This window comes from Trachemys scripta, chromosome 2, assembly GCF_013100865.1.
Source record: "Trachemys scripta elegans isolate TJP31775 chromosome 2, CAS_Tse_1.0, whole genome shotgun sequence".
Lineage (NCBI taxonomy): Eukaryota > Metazoa > Chordata > Testudines > Emydidae > Trachemys > Trachemys scripta.
The window spans coordinates 171,182,661-171,207,022 of NC_048299.1; the positions used below are offsets into that span (position 1 = coordinate 171,182,661).

General features: G+C 39.6%; 1 protein-coding gene across 1 annotated transcript in view; it reads right to left on the reverse strand.

Moving 5' to 3' along the window:
• The window catches only part of OFCC1 (orofacial cleft 1 candidate 1), a 249,983-nt gene that overhangs the window by 214,071 nt on the left and 11,550 nt on the right, over positions 1-24,362 (reverse strand). Inside the window, exons 4-6 of the mRNA XM_034759559.1 lie at positions 14,467-14,568; positions 8,953-9,036; positions 2,556-2,728 (exon numbers count right to left, since the gene is read on the reverse strand). Coding sequence (XP_034615450.1) covers positions 2,556-2,728; positions 8,953-9,036; positions 14,467-14,568 — 359 coding nt within the window. The remainder of the gene's footprint in view (positions 1-2,555; positions 2,729-8,952; positions 9,037-14,466; positions 14,569-24,362) is intronic.

Genomic DNA, 24,362 nt, shown 5'->3' on the forward strand with positions numbered 1-24,362 from the left:
ACTTTCATTCTGAATAAAAAGATCTTCTCAAAGGTTTGATGTGGTTTAACTAATCCACTTTGAAAGTTAATTCTGATTAACTTTAGTAAAGTTTCCCATGTAGACAAGCTCTAAGAAGGATATATTTATATACTAAAGAATGTGAAAAGATAATCCATTAAAGGAAACAGTGGACAGTCACATGCTTATCCAAATGTCTGAATACTAGTGTGACACAACAGCTACAGGAGTCTTGATAGTTGACAGTGTAATATCCAAAACTACCTTATATCTTTGACTGGCAGGGACTAAGCGTGTCATGGACATGGCACTGATGGTTCCAGGGAAAGGAAAGGCACAGATATCACAGATCTTCAATATTTATGGTGGCCAGCCACAGAGCAGTAGGAATTTTGCAGTGACCCTATTGTTAATCTCCTTAGATGTAAAGCTAATTTCTGTTCTGAATTGTTACTGCTGATGATGCATCAGAGTGGGATGAGGTTACAAAATAGGAAACATGGAGGGATAGAATTGAGAGGTAGAAAATCTACTTCATCTATGATGTACTTCATCTATGGAATCAGGACTTCATCTATGGAATGGAATAGAATACCTTGAGTCCCTATTTAAAGGTAAGTAACAAATCAACTCAGTCTTCCATAAAAAAACTAAAAACCCAATTAAATAATTATCTCTTTCCACTGGTGCTTACTAAGAGCTAATAAACTGATAGTGTGTACAGCATGTGGATTCAAATGTTCCCTTGTCAGTTACGAAGCTTTTATCCATAATTCCAAATCAGATTTATAGGCTACTTCCCCAATCAAATCAGATAATATAAAAGTAATTTGATTCCAAACAAAAAATCTTTATTAAGCTGAAGTTAAGGCGGGGAGCAGTAAAAGTCTAGCAATACCCTAGAGTGATCTTTAAAAAAAAACAAAAAAAACCCCCATAGTTCTAATATGGGACTGAAAGAGGCATTCTCCTCCTTCCTGTAACTCCCGGAGCAAAGTCCCTGTCTCTCACATACTTCCTGGGAGCCACAGAAAAAAGCCTCTTCTCCTTAGATGTGTACAGAAGATGGCCACATGGGTAAAAACATTAGCCCCATAGTAAGCCTTAGGAGTTTTATTCGGTGTCATCCCAATCCACACCGCCTGCAAGCATTCGGAAGCTTGTGGGGGTCTCCCCAGCTTCCATCTTGCAAATGTTCAATGGGTTCCTACAAACCTTCAACCACCTTAGGAAGCTTGTTTGTCCCTACAAAGCTACAATTGCTAAATGCTAAAATGAGCTTAAATAGGATTATCAGCCTGTCAATGAACCTATTTACCAATACGTTTATAAAAAAGGTGACAACCCTTCAGGATTAGCTGAGTATCAAGAGGGTAAGTGATAGTTGGGAGGGATCCCAACAACTATATTAAAGCTTGCTGAGGGTGGGAACCCTCTATGCACCTACAAAGTCTGTAGAAAAGGAACAATGCCCCCTGTTCTGCTGCTCCCAGGCTTCCCATATCCACTGTCCCCTTTTGCTCTCTACTCCATTGTCCCCATTCTGTGGGCACCATCCATGTTCTCCATGTTCCACCCCATGCTTCATGATCTGTGCAACACGTCTTCTTGTGCACATCCTAAATTCCACAGGATGCAAACACCTCAAGAGGTCTGCAGGAAGGAGGTAAAGGAACCAGCAGGGGGAGACAGCAGATTAGGGAGGTATCCCTCTCACCAAATAGATTAATCCAATAAATGTAACTGTTGAAGTCTATTTCTATAATTAAAAGGTCTAGAAACTTATTTTTTAAAAATAAAAGCTTAGGTCACCATCCCTCACTTGGCAGCCTTCTTTAAGCCCATCAGAGCCAACGAACCATTCTCATGTTACTAATTTTAAATGATAGATTAATCCATTAATCTTTGCTTGTGTGCACTAGATTTGGGGTGAGACTTTCAGAGGCACAAATGGTAGTCTGTTACCCACAACTACCATTTAGCCTCTGAAAATCTAACCTTTGACAACATGAGTCGAGTAAACTAACTTTTCTATCATCCGCTCTCTCTCTTTTGGCTACAAAAAGGCAAAAGAAAGTTAGAAGAGGGGTTTTTTTGGACTCTGGTGAACATTTATATCTTTAGAATTGAGGAACCCCTTGTCAATTTCCTTCAAATTTTCTTCTTTGTTCCCAAACCTAACTTTCTTATTCTGTAGATTAATATAAATATACCTTTATTTGCAGGGGCGGGGAAAGATGAAAATTGGGCTTATGATTCAAACCCAACTGTAACCTTAATTATTCAATAGCTAGAGGCATAGGAAAGAATCAGTAAAGGAGGTTATTTTTATTCACACTAAGACAGAGGTAAGGATAAAGGTATTAATTTAGTAAAATTTAGTTACCTTAGTAAAATTCCAGTGAAATAAAGCAAGACAATTAAGTGGGTAATCTTTATCTTGTCAATATGCGTGTCACTGGCCAATGAAATAGATCGGTGGTGTACAAGGTTGAAAAGTCAATATCATGCTATGAAGCAAACAATGAAATTGTCTTACAGTTCTTAACTCTGACCTGTTCCAGTGCAAAGCTGCCAAGCAGAATTATGTCATCCTGAACATCTTTCTCAAACTGTTCAATATACGGAGAAATCCCTTCATCTTCAACCTCCTTGCGAAGGTCAAGTGTCTTAGTGAAGCTGACAGGCCTTACTGAATCTGAGAAATCTTCACAGATGACATGGGCTGCTTGAAACAAAAGTGGCAGATTATTTTTTACTTAATGGCATTTAGTTCATTGATTAGTACTTTGTGGGCCACCTAGCTTTATGACAACTATCAATGCCATGAAACGAACACAACAACATTAAAACATTCGGCAACACATAGATTCCAAATTTCATAATCAGGAAAGCTATTCTTAATAGCAGCATAGATTTATATGAATGCAAAGCTGTGTTGGTCACTTTGTTTTTTAAATTATTTATTAAGTCACAATCCAGAAAGAGGTTTTACACATTCAGGGTCATTTCATCTCTAGTGTAAGTCTAGTGATAAATGAATTGGAACCAGGATTGACTTTCACTGTCAGGATTATGGAACTATAAAAAAAATCCTATTTGAAGGAATTCTTAGAAGGGCTCATTCTAATAATTTCACCTCATCTTGGAGGATCAAATTTTACTCTCAGCCATGCACACTCAGCTCCTGTTTAATTAATTGGGCCTAATTCTGTTCTTAGTTACACCTGTGCAAGCTAGCTAACTTCAGTGGAGTTATATGGGTATAATTAAGGTGATGTCTACAGTGGCCTGCAGTTTGGACTACAGGGATGTGAACAGCAGTACACATCAACATGCTGCGCTGTAACTCCCCCATGTGGACACTGCGGACGCGAAATAACAGGTTACTAGTTCACATTAATGTAGGGCTATTTGAAGAGGGCCACTTTAACCTGACCTAGGAACCTTTCAGTTCTCACCCACAGCGTCTACACGGGGGAGTTACAGTGCAGCACTTTGGTGCGCACTGTTATTCACACCCCCATAGACCAAACTGCAGGGCAGTGTAGATAAGCCCTAAAAGTAGTATTCAGCCCACAGTCTTTATACACTTAGTACTATATGCTGTCAAACAAACAAACAAATAACCCCAAACATCCTATTTATTCAGAAAGTGTATGTTAAAGAAAATATGTTTTTGGTGTTTTCAATATGATTCGATATGTTGCTCCCCGGAATATCCTCTCATTCATATCTGCTGGAGCACTAATACTAGTTTTGGACACAAATAATAAAGAGGACTCTTTTGCTCATTTTTCCACATTAGGATCACTAAGACATGACAGCTACCAGGTTGTCCACATCTCACTTCGTCTTGTTTGCTTCATTTATCTGCAGACAAATGCTTGTTTTTGTACTTCTGTGTTTCTCTTTCTCTGCAAGAAAACTTCATATCTAGTTATCTGTCTGTCTCTCAGTCCATCTTCAGACATAAAAGCACTTAAAAGATTTTTCTCACTTCCCTTTGAAGTCTTTCATTCTCTAATGAAGACCAGAAAAGGAAAGATAAAATAAGGCTATTAAAATTTGCAGTTTTGTTCACTACTCATTGTTGAATGACTTTAATTGTGGAGGCTCCCAAGTACTTAAATCACCTCTGTGCCACCAACACACAGGAAGCAGTGTGTTTTTTTAATTTAATTACAACAGGATACAAATTTAAAATCATGTTGGGGGGGAAGTGTACAGTAAATATAAACAACTAAAGCCATTACCTTAGGGTACATAGAATCTCTTCATGTAGCTTCTTACAAGCCTAATGAAAAGTGATTTGACCTACAACTATTAACTGCAAAAACAAAACGATATTTACATTTCAATGTACTGCAGCATTAAGGGTTTGGCAAGAAGAGAGAAAATCCAGGAAATGCTGTAAAAGAAAACACTGCCCACAGCAGAGGATGCAACATTAGGTGTTCCCTTAAACTCTCTCTGTGTTATACTCAGTGTGCCTGATCTTCAGCTGATGTAAATTAGTGGGATTTCATTGGAGCTATGCCAGTTTATACAAACTGAGGATCTGGCCAAGTATGTTACATTCTTATATCAAATTCTGTGAGCATATTCAGGCAAATGCCTGTACATTAGCATGAAAATAAAAACGTCCAGTCTGTGAATGCACCCCCTCTCTAAATCCATTCTGATTTTTTTTCTATTTGTGGCTAGCTTTATTTCTTTATTTTGTTGGATCTATAATCTACTGTATTTATTTTTGGTGGAATATGTTGGGCTGATCTGAACTGTGTGTTCTGGAAGAGAGTGAAAGGAAAGAGAGAGAGCAATTTTAAAGAGTCCTCTCAAGGGAAGTACCTACTAAAAATATACTGCTAAATTACGGTTAAGATTAGGAAAGTATTTGATGAAAAGAACTTAACGGCACGAAGGTTAGCTCAGCTAGTCAGAAGAGAAGTTCTGCCTGATAGAGACAGGAAATGAACTGGGTTGCTCAGCCAGAGCTAGTCCCTTTTATGTTGGCATTACAAAACTCTTTGATTTCCTGTATTAGTCTACCCGTAGGTACCCATTTGTCTGAACTGACCCACAAGATGAGGGAGAAAATGTCATTATGCGGACTCCGGTCAAGACTCCAAAGTTATAGTTGAGTAAACTAAGGATTCCACCTCCTTTTTACATACGAAAAACACAATGTACCCTTCCCAGACTTAAGCACATAGTCTTTGAATACAGAAAGAGTATTCAGAGAATTCATAAATAAATCCACTGATTAGTTGAGGAGTTTAAATTAGTTAAAAACTGGGTCATTTAAGATTTTAGGAACTGTGCCAGTTTTTTTTTTTTATCTTGAATGATCATAAAACTTTCTGTGTAGTTTACATTATTTTTGCATGGGTTATAGTTGAAAAATTATAATTAATTTATGTTATTAACAATTGCTTTCGTTAATTGTTATGATTATTATAGGCTATGACCAGGGTCAGGTCAACCTTTCAGGCAATTCTTAAGTGGGACCACTGTGACATCAGAGGTAACTCAATCAATCACCATTCTTCCCATGCAGATAATGTGCATGCAACAATTTCATAGGTCATAATGACTCAGTGGTATGAGAGAGACTTGACAGATGTGTCTAGTGTTCTTATTGGTAGAATACTTAGCACAGCTATTGCTGCTTTTTAAAAGTTCCATGGCTGCATAATAACATGAGACATCAGTGCTTGATAGCCAGCCCCTGGTACTGCTGCCTCAGTTTTACTGAGCACCAAGGCATCACTGCCAAGGAAACTGAGGCAGGAGGATAGGGGGAGCACATAAAATACAGAGACATTGGACTTCTCTTGTCCCCCTTTCACACAGATCCAGTTTCAGTATCACAGCCCTTAATCTAAACCAATAAATCAATTAGAAGGCCAGATTCACCAGTACACCTCAGCTGTTTTGCATGGATCTGTTAATGTAAAGTAGCTCTAAAGCAGGGGTCTCAAACACGTGGCCCGGGGGCCACATGCGGCCTGTGGGGTTATTTTCTGCTGCCCGCGAGCTCCTCGTGGCCCCCCCGCCCTCCCCCACATTTACTTAGAGCAGCTCCGGTCTGACGTGCACCGGGGACAGGGCAGGCTCCCTGCCTGCCTGCCCTGCCCCTGCGCCACTCCGGGAAGCGGATGGAACCTGGGGAAGGAGGGGCGCAGGGCTGTGTGTGGCTGTTGCTTCAGGCTCCGCCCCCAGCAGCTCCCATTGGCCGCGAATGGGGAACCTCCTGCAGCCGAACCCCTTGCCCTGAGCCCCCTGCTACACCCCTCACCCCTCCTGCACCCCACACCCCAACTCCCTGCCCTGAGCCCCCGCCACACCCCTGGAGGCAGGGAGGGGGCAGAGTTGGGGTGGGGATTTCAGGGAAGGGGTTGGAATGGGGGCAGGGAAGGGGTGGGAAGAGGCGGGGCAGGGGCGGGGCCTCATGGAAGGGGTGGAGTGGGGGCGGGGCCAAGGGCGGCGGGGGGGAGGTGTCAGTAAATGCGGCCCTCGGGCCAATGTACTAGTCCTCATGTGGCCCTCGTGGTCATTTGAGTTTGAGACCCCTGCTCTAAAGCCAACTTAACTAGCAGTGCACTCAAGCTTCTTTGTGCTAGACTGGTATACCAGTGAACCTGCCCTTACAATTTAATTTTTCAGGTTGATAATATACAGCTTCAAATCATTAAAAATATTGCATAGTAGCATTTTCTTTGGGTTTCTTGTTTAGTATTCATGAATGATATTGTAAACATTTTTTAAAGGGAAATTCTAAGTCCAAAAACTACATTAAAATAGATTTTCAGTTAATAATACATATTAGTAACTTCAGGGCAAACACTGTACAATTACCTCAAAAACAACTATTACAAACCAAGGGGATTGAGTTTTACCATTACTCTTAAAAGAAATCCAAACACATTAATGAATGGAAATGCACAGTTAAGGCATCCACGCAACCTTAACTCTTTCCTGTTATACTCTGAGGGGGATAAACATGCCTTTAAAATCAATTTAATCTAATCTAGGATTTTAGACACTAAAATACCTTCATCGTAATTGTACGCTTATTGCAGTGTTATCACTTTACAGATGTTTGGATCAGAATCCAAAATTTTCAACCAGGCTCCATTTTTAACTAAGGGACTGCATATTTGACAACATTCTTTAATACTCTGCCGTTACAGTTCTTTGTAATATCTAGTGATCTAATAAATTGTGAAAATATACTACATGGGTAACTCCCAGGTTACTCAATGACAAAATATCTTGAAATATAAAACTATGGAATAAGCCACGTTCTTCCCTCTCCTTGTAGGATAATCTATGAGTGCTTTTTCCTTCCTCATGATGGTGAAGCTCATTAATATCACACTGTAAAGATAAATGGTACTGTATCTCAGTGAGGGAGCAGAAGGTGGTCCAGTGGCCAGGGCACTAGCCTGGTTGAGGGAGACCTGGCTTCAATTCCCTCCTTTGCCACTGACTTCCTGTGTGTCTTTGGCAAATCACTTAATGCCTCAGTTCCCCATATCCCCTGTAAAATGAGGATAGCAGTACTGCACTATTTCACAGGAGTGCTGTGAGAATAAATGGATTAAAGATTGTGAGGTGCTCAGATACCACAGTAATGGAGGCCCTATAAGTATTACAGAAGGATCGCAAAAGCCAATATTTCCAATAGAAATAATGTTGAATGGAATGCTTTACCACAGCAAAACATGTTTTTGTTTTACCATATGTTATTACATGATAAAAGCAACAATCAACTTGCAGCAATACTTTGATCTTATTCAGTAATGTGGAACACCACATTAGCATGTAGCAATACTGGGCTTGCTAACAATCTGTTAACGGTTTTTGCTTATACTATCTGCACTTATTTAGCTATGGTAGTTGCACTTTCTTTTCCTTGCATTTAAAATGGAGCCAAATAGGTTTCAAAGATATTAATCATATAGCCAGTGCCAGTTCAAGGGATTTTGCTACCCTAGGCGAACTGAAAAATGTCTGCCTCTTCTAGAACAAAGTTACTCAAAAACTAAATAGTCATAAAACATGTTGCTGCTCCTAACGCTTGGCTGCCCTAGGCAACTGCCTGTTCTGTCTCTCTTCTAGACCAGACCCTGGATATAACTGCAAAAGAACACAGGAGCCCTGTAAAGACAGTAAGAATAGAAAACACACACATACACACACACACATATATGCATAAGCTTCATATGAAGAGAAAAATGACAAGGCCAACCCTGAATTTGTGGGACACCTACCCTAAATGAAATAGAAAAAAGCAGCAGGTATGCACAGCATGTAAGGATTGGGAAGGTAATGATTCAGTGCAGTCATTGGCTGTTAAATAAATATTGTCAAATGAAGTAAAGCAAAAGTAAGCCTGAGAGTTTGGAGTCAAGGAGCCTCCTCTCTCTTGCTCTGCTGTTCTTACTGGAGATGAGGAAACGTACTATATTTTGGATGCATTTCCTGGGTTCGCTATTTCTAATAAAACTAAAGCCAACATTTTCCAACTTGGGTGCTAGCATTACAAAACTACATCTCTATTTTGACACCCAAATCCCTCTACCACATATACTTGCAGTGGATGTTCAGCACTTTTGGCAATCAGGTCACATATTTATGTGCCTAAATATGGATTTAAGTGACTAACTTTGGGCATCCAAGTTGGAATATTTTCTATGGTTCACCTCTGTCCAGAGAGGCAGCCTAAAGACTATGCACTATTTAAATCCTATTTAAATACATATAATCATGAATGAAAAAATGTTTTGGGTGAGATCTTGCCTCCTCCCATTACATTCAATGGGAATTTTACCTTCAACTTCAATGCATGCAAGATCAGCTACTTCCTTATATTATGGCAAGACAAGTTTTATGACATATATATGCACAGCTCAGATTTTTGAATAAAAAGGTTTAGTTATTTACCTTGATATTCCACCATTTTATTCTCTTCATCTAGAAGTTTCATCAGTTCACCATAGAGAATTTTCTCATCTAAATTCATAGGCACTTAAAAAGAAAAAGTGCAAATCAGGTTTTCCACCAACTGTTTTTTGTACTGAGATGTAAGGAATTTAAACAAGCTCTTTTTACCTTCTAAAATTAATTGTAGATAAGTGATTGCTATGAAATTTATCACAACTGAGTACTAAGTTATGAAAAATAGTCCTATCCCAAAACTAAATTATGGAACAATTTGTAAAGAATATCCTTATTTTATATCCTAATTTATATTAATCCCCCCCACACACACACACACTTTGTTTTTTCCTTATTTGAGGTAACAATCTATTTGTAATGTTTCATGTATTTTTATATTCAAATATTAGCTTCATTCTGTTTGACTTTCGAATAAAAGTAAAAATAACCTTAATGTTTTCAATATTCTTTTGTTCTTGGATCTATAGTAGATAATTTAACATAGTTGTACATTTTAATAGCATGCTGTAAGGATAGCATGAATCTGAAAATCTCCAGAGTATTTACGGCTCCCCATTGAAACTGGATCCTGTCACCAACCTATCATTTAAGTAGAAAATTGGCCATAGAAGCTTCTTCTCCCAGAATATCAGCCAAAATGTTTTCCCCCCAATATTTGTCCAGTTCTATGGTAATTTCAGGGTTAACTGAAGTGTAACCAATACCATAATTAAAGAATTATGGCCTCAATTTTCAAAACTGACTAATGGTTTAGGGTACCCAGTTTGAGATTCATTAAATGGGCCTGATTTTCAGAGCGTGAGTTTTCTTTAAAATGTAAACCTGGGCACCCAAAAACGGAGGCATCCCAAAACCATTAGTCACTTTTGAAAATGTAGGCTGATACCTTTTTAATTTCTTCCATTACCCGACACTGGCACCTTCTCCTGAAAAAGAATGGCACATCCGTTGTTTTTGTTTGGTTTTGAGGGAATTATCAACTCTAATACATCTCAAGCACAAACTTCGTTTGTCACATAGCAAAAAGATATTTGTTAATAGCTTATCTTTGCAGGATAACATTTAAGAATATTATGCCACAGCTACCTGAAACTTACATTTAACTTTGAATAATATTGCTAGTGACAGAAGATTCACATGTGGTCAGTTAATATGTCTTGGTTTGAGACTGCCTGTGTCACAGAATGAGTGATACTCTAAAGTGTGTTTTGAACCTGATACAACAATGCATGCCTTTATCTCTCCACAATGACCAATTGCTGGGTGAAGACAGGCATTGAGTAAGTAAGTCTTCCTTTGTCAGTATACAACCAATCCAAAATGAAGACTCCAAACACCAGTTCGGATTCTCCTCTCACTTATGTCAGCTCTGCTTAGATGTAACTCCATTGACTTCAGTGGAATTACTCTTTACACCTGTGCAAGTGAGAACAAAATTAGGCCCAGAGTCTCTCTGGTACCACAGGCAACAACAGGTTGCTGAAATGCACAATCTCAAGCTAAACTACTGTGGACCTCAGAGCAGCATTGAGGGTTCAAAGATGGAGTCCACATACATAATAGTGTATGTATATCGTTCTATACCCTATCCGTTTTCTTTCGCGTTACTGCTTCTAAAGAGCCAAGGGGATTTAGTAGAGAATTATATCCCTGCTACAGAATTCTATAGAAGGCTAAAAAACAAATTCGTAGAAAATATATTACCCTATTAAACATTATAGCTAAGAGAAATTTCTATAGAGCCCTATTACATTTCTACAGAACCATATTGATTTTCTCCCTATCAAATGCTATAGTACTTCTATATAAGGGAAATCAAACAAACTTCTGCTGAAATTGCCAGGTTTTGCTTCAGAGATGCTGTGGCAGCCAACACAAAAGATTCTATGGCATATTTGGGCTCACGAGAAGCTAAAATGCATATAAGTGAGTAGGGAGAGCAAAAGTCCTTTCTTCAGAGGATGACTAGAGCAACAAAAGATATGTCAAGAGACAAGTAGTGAACTGGTCAAGCAATAGCAGATTGCTGATAAAGGAAAGAAGGGCCACAGACATATTTACTTCTGTAATGTACAGCCACAACATACATATGAGTATGAATCATTTGTCTAAAAGAAATACTCTCATCCATTCTTTGGCCTAGCATTGCTCTAGGCAATGATATCAGGTAAAAGAATAAAGTAAACTCCATATAGCATTATAACTGTTCTGCAAATCTCAGTAGAACCAACCTGAGGCTGGCTACCATTGCTAACATGCCTCTAATAAATTGGGCTTTCACATGGCCTTTGAGTGACAGTCCTGCCAGGGGAAAACAAAGAGAAATTCAAAAGGACAGCCATTTAGACATGTTCTCTTAGATACAGACTGACCTAATATGTTAATGTCAACAGAAAGAAAAACAATTGGATGGACTTTCTAAGGGCTTTCATCTGCTCCAGACAAACACTCAAGGGAACATTTAGGATTCAACTTATATAGCTTGTCCTCCCTAACATGGGCATGAGGCCAGGGACATATATTGTCCTGACAATAATTTGATTAAGGTGGAGCTTTGACACCACCGTTAGATTTTTGTGCATTTTTATATCTATCTGTATATACACACACATCCACAAATACATAAAATTCACTTTCCTCTCTGAATATAAAGCAGATCATGGCTTTTGAAGCTCATTTATTAAATGAGTCAAAGCCACTGTCACCAAGAATAAGTCCTTCCTCATAAGAAACTTCAGCTTACACAAATCATGCATGTTATATTCCTAAGGATCACTTTGATATCCCATGACACTATGGACTTTTGGTTAGATGCAATGTCCTTGATAAACCTGATGGTACAGGATTAGGTGACAATCATCTTACTTCTCCCTGATTCATAAAAAAAAAAATCAAATTACAGCCTCAATGAACCCAACACATGGCAGAACTTATGATTTCTCTCAGTTGTGTACTCGTCAAAAGCTTCTGCCTTCAAGACTCAACTCTTCATACTTTCCATGAAAAAGTAAGAGTCTCTCATTAACTTCAACAGTGGCCCGTTTTAAGATCCTCTATATTTTATGTGGCCACAGATTTTTGGGTCTCTGCAGCTCATGGTCTCTAAACATTTGACTAGGATCCTGCATCCGTAGGAGGGCTGTTTCTCATATAATTACAAGGTTCAAAAGTAAAGAGCTGTATAGGGAACATATGGGAACAACTCAGTCTTGCAGGTCACCAAATTGCTGCTACCAAATAGCAAAAGTAGGGCCAAATTGTTCAGTGTGTAGCTAAGCACCCCAGTACCACCCCAATGACCATATTTAAGCCCAGGCCTTCTTAGATATGTCTATTTTCCACCCACATTCCAGGCCTTTTTTATCATGAGCTCTTGACAGCGCTACTTCCATCATATTAACTCTTTATTATATTGATCAGCTTGTCTTCAAGCAATAGTCCACAGGGTCTCTCCGTGGACACCACTGAATGCTTTTTTAAAGTGGATAAAGTTGATTAAGATGGGTTTTGTCCAAACAGTAGTTTTTTCAATGATCTGTCAAAGAGTGAATATCTGTTCACAACATGATCCACTTGGATAGAATCCAGCATGTTCTTCCTGTAATAGTCTATCCACTGCTTTCATCTTTCTATTCAACATAACTGTTGAATATTTTGCCTGGGATTGACAGCACATAGGAGTTTATATGATCGTAGTAAGATTGGACACAGGCTAGGGTGAGTGGTTCGATATTGTGACTGGAGTTAGACAAGGGTGTGTGTTATGCACCAATCCTCCTTGCATTAGCAATAAACTGGGCACGGACAAGGGCAATAAAAGGCATAATGCGTAAAAAGGGGCAGCAGAGACGAATTACACAACCTTGATTTTGCCTTTGAAACTGCTTTACTAAATATGATGTAGAATGGGATGATTGGCCTTACAACTGAGGTAGACCAGGAAGCATCAAAAATTGGACTGAAAGTAAATTCAGAGAAAACCCAGATTATGAAGATAGGAAACTGGACAATAGATGCAAAGATGTACATGGATGGAAAATAAATCAAACAGGTAGAAGAGTTCTTGCATGCGGGGAGTATGATGACATTCGAAGGTGGCCATGATAAAAATATCAATATGAAATTAGGAAAAGCAAAACACCAGATTTGGAAGATCTGGTCAAACAAAGATCTCGACACCAAACTAAAAGTCAGATTATACCAAGTGACTGTACTGAAAACACTACTGTTCAGAGCAGAGTTTTGGCCAATGACAGTGACTAACAAAAAGAGATTGGAGGCTGCCCCTCACAGAAGGCGATGAAAGATATTCAACATTTAATGGAAAGACAAAATAACAAACGTGAGAGTAAGGAGGCTGACAAAGCTGGACATGTTAGAAAATATCATCAAGGAAAGAAGGCTCAGGTGGTTGGGACATGCATGCCAGATGGGAAACATGCTACACAATCATTGAATTGGGAAAGGAAAGAGAATGCAAGGAAGGCCAAGGAAGAACTGGCAGAAGACAGCGTTTAAAAGAGAACTGGATAAATTCATGGTGGTTAAGTCCATTAATGGCTATTAGCCAGGATGGGTAAGGAATGGTGTCCCTAGCCTCTGTTTGTCAGAGGATGGAGATGGATGGCAGGAGAGAGATCACTTGATCATTGCTTGTTAGGTCCACTCCCTCTGGGGCACCTGGCATTGGCTACTGTTGGTAGACAGGATACTGGGCTAGATGGACCTTTGGTCTGACCCGGTACGGTCGTTCTTAAGTTTTTATGACAGTGACAGAAGATACTGAATATGCTGCCATAACCTGAGAAGAAATATCACCACTGACTACTCTTTCTTGCACCTCCACATAGCTTCCAGTCACTTGGTGCTGATGCTGGAGTGCAACAACCCTCATTCCCTGCTGTACAAAAGAACTTGTATTATCCAAAATGAAGTGGGCTAGTGCACACTCCGCAGAGCACAATTTTCCTTCTTATTGTTTCACATCCTTAAAAAGCAGAAAAGAAAAAAAAACTCAATGTGTTGGAAAAATATTTATATTTGCTGGTTCCCACCTCCCAAAAAAAAATTAAAAAAAAAACTGGGTGTGCTGCATTCTGATGGGCAAAACACATTGAATTCAATGACATTTTCACTTGAATGAGGACTTCAGGATCACTTCTCCAAAAAAAGATACTGCTTGGTGCTCTGTTCTGGATTGGGTATTTTAATTAGACAGAACATTTAGGTCAACAATTTTCTTGGAATATGTTTCTGTATCTCAGTTATATGTTCTATAGCTACAATAAAATACAGAATAAAGCACACAGTCCTGTTTTTACCTGTCCACTAATTCACTGTCCTTGATCAAAGACTACCTATGCTGCCCATCATGTTCATGGTGGTGAAGATATATAATTTAAATAGTAACCCTCAATATTTAAATGGAACTGCATATGTGATCTTTGTCACCTCATTTTCATGAATGGAAAAGAATATTTTGACACAAAAATTACATACTTAATTCTGCCTCACCTTCTCCACTGACCTCCATCCCACTCTGCCTTGGGTTTATTTCCTCATCCATCACTGGGTCAAAGTAATTTCTGCTGTATTCATTTCCTGTGGAAAGCACATGAAGTAAGGGTCAGTGATTATTAGAAGCACATGAACCAAAATGTTAATTTTGAAATCGACACCAGCATGCGAAGGGGCATTTTTGCTACTTTATAAGCTTAATTTTTTTTATCAAGTCTTCTAAGCCTACTAGTACTGCAATTATCTTGTGAAAGGTCAGAGAAGGTAATTTTGGAAACAAGCGTACTTCATGTTACTTTTGCTCGGAAAGTAATGAGAAAATTCTCAAATTTAGATCATACAATGATAAAAAAAAAAAAAACACCCTAAGCCAAATTATTCCGGAGACACACATTACAAATGAAAGTTACCAAGGCTGTAAAGGAACTTGTGCTTCACAGCTGACCCCTCCGATTTCAACAGTTTTAAATTTCACCACTGAAGTTTCAACGTCTGGTGCATCTTTAATGCTGTAGTCTACCAGAGAAGTGTTTAATTACAGAGGAGATACTGGAATGCTGCCTCATTAATCTGAACAGCAATTGTATTAAGTTGGTCTAGGTAGCAAAACAAAGATTTGATGGGATAAAAACACTCGTTTAGCACTTTACATCTCAATAGCTGTTTTTATCTGTACTTTAGGAACTAATCAACTTTACAAAAGAGAAAGACATATATTAAACTTATCAGAGAAATATACAGTGTATAGTTGCCACCAGCTGGCAGAACTTCCTATATCATCAGCTAGAAGAATTCTCTATGAACACGGGTGAGTTATACTTCCTCAAAGAGTGTCCTTCATATGCCTTACTCTGCAAGTAGTGTCATTGAAATCAATGGCACTACATGCATACAGTAAATTACTACTCAGCATGAGAAAATATGGTAGAATCTAGTCCCCAGATTGCTTCAGAATTGTAGAAAGAGGCATAGCACTTTACAGTTTACCTCTATATTCTTGAAAATAAACATATAAGAGGGTAAACAGTTGAAGTCAAACACAGGAAAGGGTTAATGCATCCTAGACACACTATAGCAGTCTACAGTATATTTATTTTAGGATCAAAAATAATCCAAGCAGCAGCACTTTTTCCAAGACTAAATGAAACTCTGATATGAAACTAGGTTTAATTTATATTTCTGGACTGGCACATTTTGACTGTCAGTCTCTGTTTTTTCAATGTAGTAAGTACAAGAACTGAAAATTTGCTTTACCTTGAGGTCTCAATAAAGAAAAAATAAATGAGTTTCATTTTTGTTACTTTATCTGTCAACAACTACTAGGCTGGTATGAATCTTGGCAGTATGTAATCAAAGTCTTATGTACTGCAATAACAGAGCTATTCTACCTTATTCACTGTAATTGTTTTCCTCTAGCACAAAGCACTATGATGCTATAGGAACACTCTTTCATATGTTGGTAAAATAATTCTCCTGTGTGTTAAAAAAAAGAAAACGATGATGCATCTCTTTATTCAATTGCTTCATAGCTATAAATGTAAACTACTGGAAAGTATATGTTGCAAACTATACAAAGTGGTACTCGGTTAGCGTATAGGCCTTTTACTGGCTCTCTGCACAAGGGTGAATTTAGACTACATGCTGTATAGTAGGCTCCTGTGTCTAGATTTTTGCAGATCTGTATTGGACTGAGTAATCTGGGTTTAGGAAGACATGTCACACCATTTGAGGAATGCAGTATCAGAATTTTTTTGTTCCTTCCCCCACTTGTTCTTTCTCCTCTTATTATAAAACCCTCTTTGAGAAATGGCATAAACCATTTTGTTCACCAGAAGGGTGGATTCGATGCCTACTCCTGTGTCTGATTACAGACTTTTGGGGAGAAATGAGTACTGCACTGGTTGCATAGCTAATGTTTAATTATTCTCTTTGAGCAGCACACCTTTGTGTAACTCTCAGGAGGCACAATCACTTCTGTCAAGAACTCAGTAGAAAGAGACAAACCCACTATGCACTGGAATAATCAGACAACTGGGCCTGGGCTCTTACCCCTGGTAGAAGCTCTGAGGTTTAGAAATGTATCATATATTTTCTACCTTCATTAGGATATAGAAGTCATTTAGAGGTCAAAAACTTTGGGCTTGATTCACACACCAGAGCCTAGGAGGCAGCTGCCTCAGGAAACAAAAGTGGCATTGTCACCATAGCATTCCCGTGGGCAGTTCTGCAGAGCACCCAACTCTAAACTTTGCCGGGGTGCCATTGTTGCATACTCACTTCAGGTGAACATTCCTCTGCTGGCAGATTACCAGTGAATCTGGTCCATTGACGTCATAAGTGGGGCCTATTTATTTTTACTTTTAAAAATACTAAATTATCAATTTTAGGCAACGTAACGTACTGCCAAAGGCATTTTGCTAATAACATGAATTCATGAATGGATTAGCAATCATTCCACATTTGCTTTTGGAAATACATGAAAGTATATAACACGTAAATTAACAGGTCCACCGAGGGATTCACATTGCACTGCTTCACAACCTAAACAGAGTAAAGTAAATGTTAAGACGATGTTTGCTTGCAGGTATTTCAAACAGCAGTGCAGCACCTGATGGTTTCAGCTGGCAAGTTATTGCAAAATATTTTCTTTAGTTTAGAGCTGGGTGACTCTGCAACTGCTGAGTTTTGCTTAGATTTTGGAGTTTGATCAAACTCAAAATCTCAGCTTGAATGTCATTCTATACCTCAGAGTTTTGCCTTGCTTCATGATACAAACTTGATGAACTGTAAACGACTCATGATTTAGAATCATAGAAGCAAAACCATGAATTGTCCTAGGTTCACATGAAAGTGGATGATGGCTCACTCAATAAACCATATCCTCAGCTGCTGTAAATTGGCACAGCTCAGCTAAAATCAGTAGAGGTATGTCTACACTTGCAGAGTTTTTGTGCTGTAAATTTCACCGGTAATAGGGAACCGGTGAAAGAAAAGTGCTTCCATCACTGATGAGAGCAGCACTGTAGGGCAGCTATCCCACAGTCCAGCTCTCAATAAGTCCTGTGGGAAGGTGGGGTGAGCGGAAGGCATTCTGGGTCCCTGCTCAGTGTCCAGAAGCCCAATTACTTCCTTGTTTCTTTCGTGGCATTTTTTTAAAAAAACCCTGCTGTCTGGCTACTTTCCCTGCCATATCTACAAGCAAAAGGAAAGGGAGTTTCAAGCTTCCCGGGGCTTACAGGGGGAGGGGCGGACATCCGTTTACTTGGCGTCAGAGCAGCGGAGATGCTGGCCAGCGTGGTCACTTTTGGAACTGTGGGATATCCTTTGGAGGCCAAAACGTGTTTACGCTGGTATAACATGTCTTCACTTTCACAACAGCGCAAAAAGAACAACGGTAAGAGCTATATGCCTCTAGTGAAGGTGGTTTTCTTTTTGCGGTGAAACTTCTGAGTTTCACCACAAAAAGTCATTAACAAGTGTAGACGCTCTCGTGGTTTTAGCGCAAAAAAAGGGGCTTTAAATGGTAAGTGTAGACATAGCCTCAAGTTATCTATTTACACCATCTGAGATGTTCATGAGCTTCAGCAACTTGGTGAGAACATTGAATCTGCATTGCAAAATGAAACCAGAGGAATTTCACATGGTTTCCAATTTCTTTCAAAATTTCATACCACTATTTATTTACAAGCATTTATATATAGCTGCATAAAAATTGCAACAGTTATAGTCACCATTAGATGCATTGGCTGAGATTTTCAAAGCAGTCTAAGAGATTTAGACACATGTTTTCCTTAATGGAAGATGTGCATCTGAATCGCCCAGACTTCTTTGAAAATCTCAATCATCATTCTTATTCCACCAACTGTGTATATTAACTGCTATAGGCTGATTAGTTCAGTTAAAGATTTAAGTGTAAACTGATGAGTGTGGATCCCCCTCAAATCTTATTGTGAGCAAGAAGATACAAGGTAGGTAACAAACCATTCCAAGGTGCAGGCCAGGTTCCACATATTTAATATCAGTCCCAGAGGTCCCCTCAAAAATCTGGTCTCTGGAAAGCAGGGTCTTGTCATGACAGTGACTTAATCAGGAATTTATGCTGTTTAATTAATGAAAGAGCAGTGGCTAACTGTTAATCCATTACTTAAGCATGAATGAGGCCCCTGATCTAACTAGTGTAACTGAAAGCTGGCTGGATTAAACTGTAAAATGCTTATTAGCCCATATGTCTGGAGTAATTTATCATGAGTCTTCAGATGGCCAGGGAGGTGATGTGGCTGACCTCAGATGTACTACTCGCAGGTCTTCCACTCCAAAAAGAGATCTGATGGTGTGTGTGTGTTGAGTATGAGCATCCCAGCAGAGTTACAACAGGACTGGGACCAAATTATAGGTTGCTCCTTTGGGCCTCATATTCTGCAGCTGAGCTGATTGGGCATCTAACTCAATGAAGGACAGTGACATCATCAACATTGACCTCACTCAGGAAAAGTCAATGTCCATGTGGATGACAACTGTGAGGGATTGTTTGAAGTTCTGATGCCTCACATTATAACCATGGGACTATCCCAGATGGTTTTTGGCTAACAATATTTAGTTGGACACAATCTGGCTTGTGTTTTCAGAGTAGTACAGGATATTGGACGTGGAGGGATGGAGGGAATATCTTTGTCATGAACTGACCTTCATTTTGAGCCAGGCACACCTCTTTATTCTGACAAGAAGACTTATCTCATTAGCTAACAGTTTTCCTTCATTTTCACACAGCTCTGAACAACAATACTGTGCAACCAATTAATGCGCAGGACATTTCTGTAATATTTTATCCTTCACAGTGCCTCTTAAATTTTCTTCTCTCATAGTTCACCCTCACAGATCCCCTTAACATACAAGCAGCCTACAAAAGATGGTCTCAGTCTGTCCTGTTGTGACACAAGGTGTGTTTGAAACCTGGTGACATGACAGCATGTGAAAGAAAGGAGGAGGTTTTTTTTAAACCATCACATCGATGAAATATTGAGTTGAGGAACTCTTCCAGGTTGTGGACAGTTTGGTGAATCATGACTCCCTCCAATAAGTAAAGGTTGTTACAAGAAGGAAGGGGGAAATTGTTCTTCTTAACCTCTGAGGATAGGACAAGAAGCAATGGGCTTAAATTGCAGTAAAGGAGGTTTAGGTTGGCTATTAGAAAAACTTCCTGTCAGGGCAGTTAAGCACTGGAATAAATTGCCTAGGGAGGTTGTGGAACTTCCATGATTGGAGATTTTTAAGAGCAGGTTTGACAAACACCTGTCAGGAATGGTCTGGATAATACTTAGTCCTGCCATGAGTGCAGGGGACTGGACTAGATGATCACTCGAGCTCCCTTCCAGTCCTATGATTCTATGATTCTAAGTAGCAGAATTGAGCTTTATCTTTGTGAAGAGTTCTCATTCTACTTTGCAGACACAATCCCTTGGATGTGGCCCAAGCATTCACGTTTCCATGTCTGCCAAGCCATTTCTGGATGGGGCCAATCTAGGATCTTCTTAGTTTGAGTTTCAGCCAGTGTCTCTCACTGAGATTTTGCAGGTGCTTTGGAGTTCCAAGTTATGATAAATGAACAGGACTCATGTCCCTTTTACCTATTAAATATAGTGTAGAGATACTGGGTCCATTATTAGATGGGATTGTCAATGCCCCCTTCAGGGAGGCACGTGCTACCTTTCCTTAAAGAATTAATTGTTACGCCCTTCTCAAGAAACAATCTTTTAAGATTGGTAATCTCACTAATCACTCAGGGCTAAATCCACCAGGTGCTGAACTGCCATTTTAGGTGCCTAAATCCAAAATTTAGTTCCTCAAAACCCTTGCTCAGCTGCTGCCTAACCTGACAGATGCCTAAATTAACAGTAGAAACATAGGCACATAGGGAAAGTCCCTTAGAGGCTACAAATCTGTTGGTGGGCATGCAAAAAGCCAGCTGCTTGGTGGCTAACTCATGCCTAAGCCACAGCAGGATTCACAAACTAGGTGTTCCCCAGCCTATCTTGCCTACTGGATTGGGCCTCGCACAAAACATACCCAGAGGAGCAGGTAGTGCTATAGCCCTTTACCCAGCATCCCAGTGGTCAGCGCACTCACCTGGGATGTAGGAGATGTGGGTTCAAATCTTTCTTCTCCCTGAGGTACCTTACTCACTGAGCTATAAACTATTCTGTAGTAGATCTCTCTTCATTGGGGCTGTTCCACTTTATATAAATAATTAAATACTGATTGGCTCTGGGACTAGACCCTGGGTCACGCCCTTCCCCCAATTGAGTGCCCCAATCACCAGGTTAGAGAGTTATTCTCACTCACCCTTTTGCCTGGTGAATATTTATTTATACCAAGTGAAAAGCTTTGCTTCTTTAGGAGAAAGGACTGACCTGGCTTAGGCACCTAACTCTAGGAGAGGGTTCACGGGTGTGAATCCTGAGTGGAGGGAAGCAATTCCCCCGGACCCACAGATAGGTGCCTAACTCCAAGAGACAAGTGCAGATCTGGCCACACACCTTCTGCGGGATTTCCTACTGTCTTGTTTAGACAACTCCCCACTCAGCTTGCTGGCATCTGTGAATCTCATTCTTAGGTGCCTAACTGTTGCCATGCATTGTATAATGAATCTGAGCACCTTTCTCAGGACTGTGAATTTCATTAGACAGCAGCATACCTAAAGTCGGGCATTGTAATGCTGAGCCTAAATTCCCTTTGTGTATCTAGCCCTCATCTCTAATCTTCCATTTGTGGGGAAAGTTATAAAAAAAGAAAGTGTCATAGCAATTCTGGTGTATGTGAATGGCGAATCAGGCCCAATGAACTTTTTCTCACTTATGCCAGGGACAGAATTTGTCACAACGTAAATTAAGGTTGTTTTGCAGACCTGCAAAATCCCTAACCCAGCACAAATTATCAGGGGGTAGCCGTGTTAGTCTGTATCCACAAAAACAACAAGGAGTCCGGTGGCACCGCATTGTTTTAGTACAAATTATGTTACTTGGTCAATTCCGCATACCCTGCAACTTACACAACTACTTAGGTCTCCATTGAATTTGGCACGATGGAACAAATTCTGATTGAAGTTAATTGTTGTAAATCTGGAATGACTTTGCTGAAGTCCATGAAGTTATGCTTAATATACACTAGATTATATCTAATAAGGATATGTTTTACACAGAATTTCAAAGTAGAATAAGTCATAGGTATGAGAGTTCACCTCAAGAAGATTTTGTTTTAAATAAAATCCTATAATTGAAGACCATTAAAATAGTACCTATAGGGTAGTAACTAAAAATATATCTTCTGCGAGACTATCAGCACTTGATGATTTTTCCATTTTTTTAATGGATTAGAAAATATCAAATACCTCCTCCACCTCTCATTCACTTTCTTTAGCTTTGACAGAAACCTTAGATAATGAGTAAACCACATTATCAGGTCTTAGTATATCTAAGGTTCACAATATAAACATGAGTTGTCAACTTTGACAGAACATTGGCCATTGTTCATGAGCATAAATAGAGTGTTTCACTCCATTCTTTCTGCAGTGTTTGAAAAATGCAGCACTATGCTCACAGTATTCGCTTTTTTCTCCATTCGTTGCTTGGAAGACTGACTGCATTTGCAACTCTTTAGGCAGAGATACAGCACAATCTGTTTCTATTGGTAATTTGTTTTTCTGAAGGCAACAGAAGGCACTGTGCCAAGAGATGCCAGTGTAAGACCTGCTGGTTCTCCTGGCGAAACACTGTTGGTGGAATACATGAGAAAATCCATACTGATGCTGGTGGAGTTCATTCAGAAACACTGTCAAATAATCCAACATATGTAAATGTGGGAAATGTATACTGAGCACCTTGGTGACCAAAATTAGTAGTTCACATGATACTTATGGAAGAACCCACAGAGAAATGGATGAGAATCTTAACGTACAGCAGACACTACCCGGAAACATCCAAAAGAAATAGATTTGGTCAAGAGAGTTATGCTAAAAATTATTAAAACTCAGGTAGCATTTGGAAAGAATATCATCAAATTGAAAGTTTAACCTATCCCCAGAATCTCACTTCTATACCTTGCATAAATTTGATTTTAGTTCATTTTGCTTAGACAAGTGCCAAAGCAGGTCTGTTGTTGAAAGTATAGACATTGGGTCCACTGTTGCATACTAAATTACACTGAGTGCAGTACTGTTGATTTCAACTGTATTGCACTAGATGTAATTCAGTGTAGAATTTCTTCCATTGACAACCTCGTTCTTCCTAAACATATACTTTTAATATATCATGTCTACTGTGCAATATTTCAGCATTTCCATTTCTAGACCCAGTTGGAATCAGAAAGTGAAGAGAGGCATGAAACTGAAAATAATACGAGAAACGTTTTTTTAAAAAGTTATGGCTCAGTTTCAGTTCAGATTTGAGGTCACTTCATATGTGATATGAAACCGTTTTTCCAGCAGTAATAGCCAGTGTGTCAAATTCCCATTTCCCTCAACTACAAACTTCCAGCATTTGACCATTTGTTATTTGTATTTACCATCTTCTTAGTTTGTAATCTGTTCTCAAAATTACATTAAATTTTGTTCAAAAACTTTAGCCTTGAAGGGCATGTAAACGTACTGATTTTGACAGATCATAGTTTTTATTATCAATTTGATATCATAAGTGACTGCTACATGAAGCCCTTATTTTGATGTCTATTTCTAGATCTAGATCCAATCCCATTTCACTTCCATGCTCGATCTTCAAGTTCAACAACAAAGGAGTATTCCCACCGTTGACAGAGATTATGTAATATCTCTGCAGTCATAAATGGGAGTTAGACTCCTAAGTCATTTAAATAATGTTGAAAAATTTCACCTGTATTTGCAGCCAAATTCTGACTCCCAGATGTAAAAGTGCAAATCTCCTTGTCTCACTGGAAACTGGTGTTTCCATCTGTACCATGCAGCAAAATTTGATTCTTCACTTTACACCAGGGGTGAAAGAAACTTAAGGGACCTCACGATTTAAACGGCCCAGGGCTCCGGCTGCAGTAGCGACAGCTTGGAGCCCCGGGCCCTTTAAATCACTGCTGGAGCCCCATGGTAGTGGTAGCTGTGGCAGCGGCCGGGAGCCCTGGGCCGTTTAAATCACCGCCGGAGCTCTGGGGCTTCCAGCCACTGCCACTACCCCGAGGCTTCAGCGGTGAATTAAAAGGCCCCAGGCTCCAGCAGCAGCGGCCAGGAGTCCTGGGCCCTTTAAATTGCCGGCCTGGGGAAGCTGCCCCCTGCTGGTATAGTCGGCTGTGTACCGGCTCTTGCCAGTACGCCGTACGGACCGGACTGGCTGACTTTCACTTCTGCTTTACACCTACATTTAAGTCCCAATCCTGTGGTAGACTCTGCATTGGCTGACCTCTGCCACGCCCCATTTATTTAAATAGGGCTCTGCCTATGTGTGATGGCCTACCCATACAGACTTCATTGCAGCACTGGGGTCTTTGTTTGCGGTAGCTGTTCAGAATTTCATATTGAGGGTGGTGTGCCTAAATGGAGTGTTAATCTCTATGTGTGTGTCAACATTTTTTCCTGTTTCCTTTTTCCTATACGTAAAATACTTGGGAGCCCTGGGTTCAACTCCCTGTTCTAACACAGGCTTTCTATATGACCTCAAGAAAGTGACTAAGTCCTTCTGTGCCTCATTTCCCCATCTGTAAAATAGAGATTATAATACTTCCCTCTCTCCCAGGGGTGATATTAGGAGAAATACGCTAAATATTGTGAGGCACACAGATACTGTGGTAATGGGGGCCACATAAGTATGATTGCTAGATAGGTAAATTGATAGATAGACATCTTGAAAACACAACTCACAATG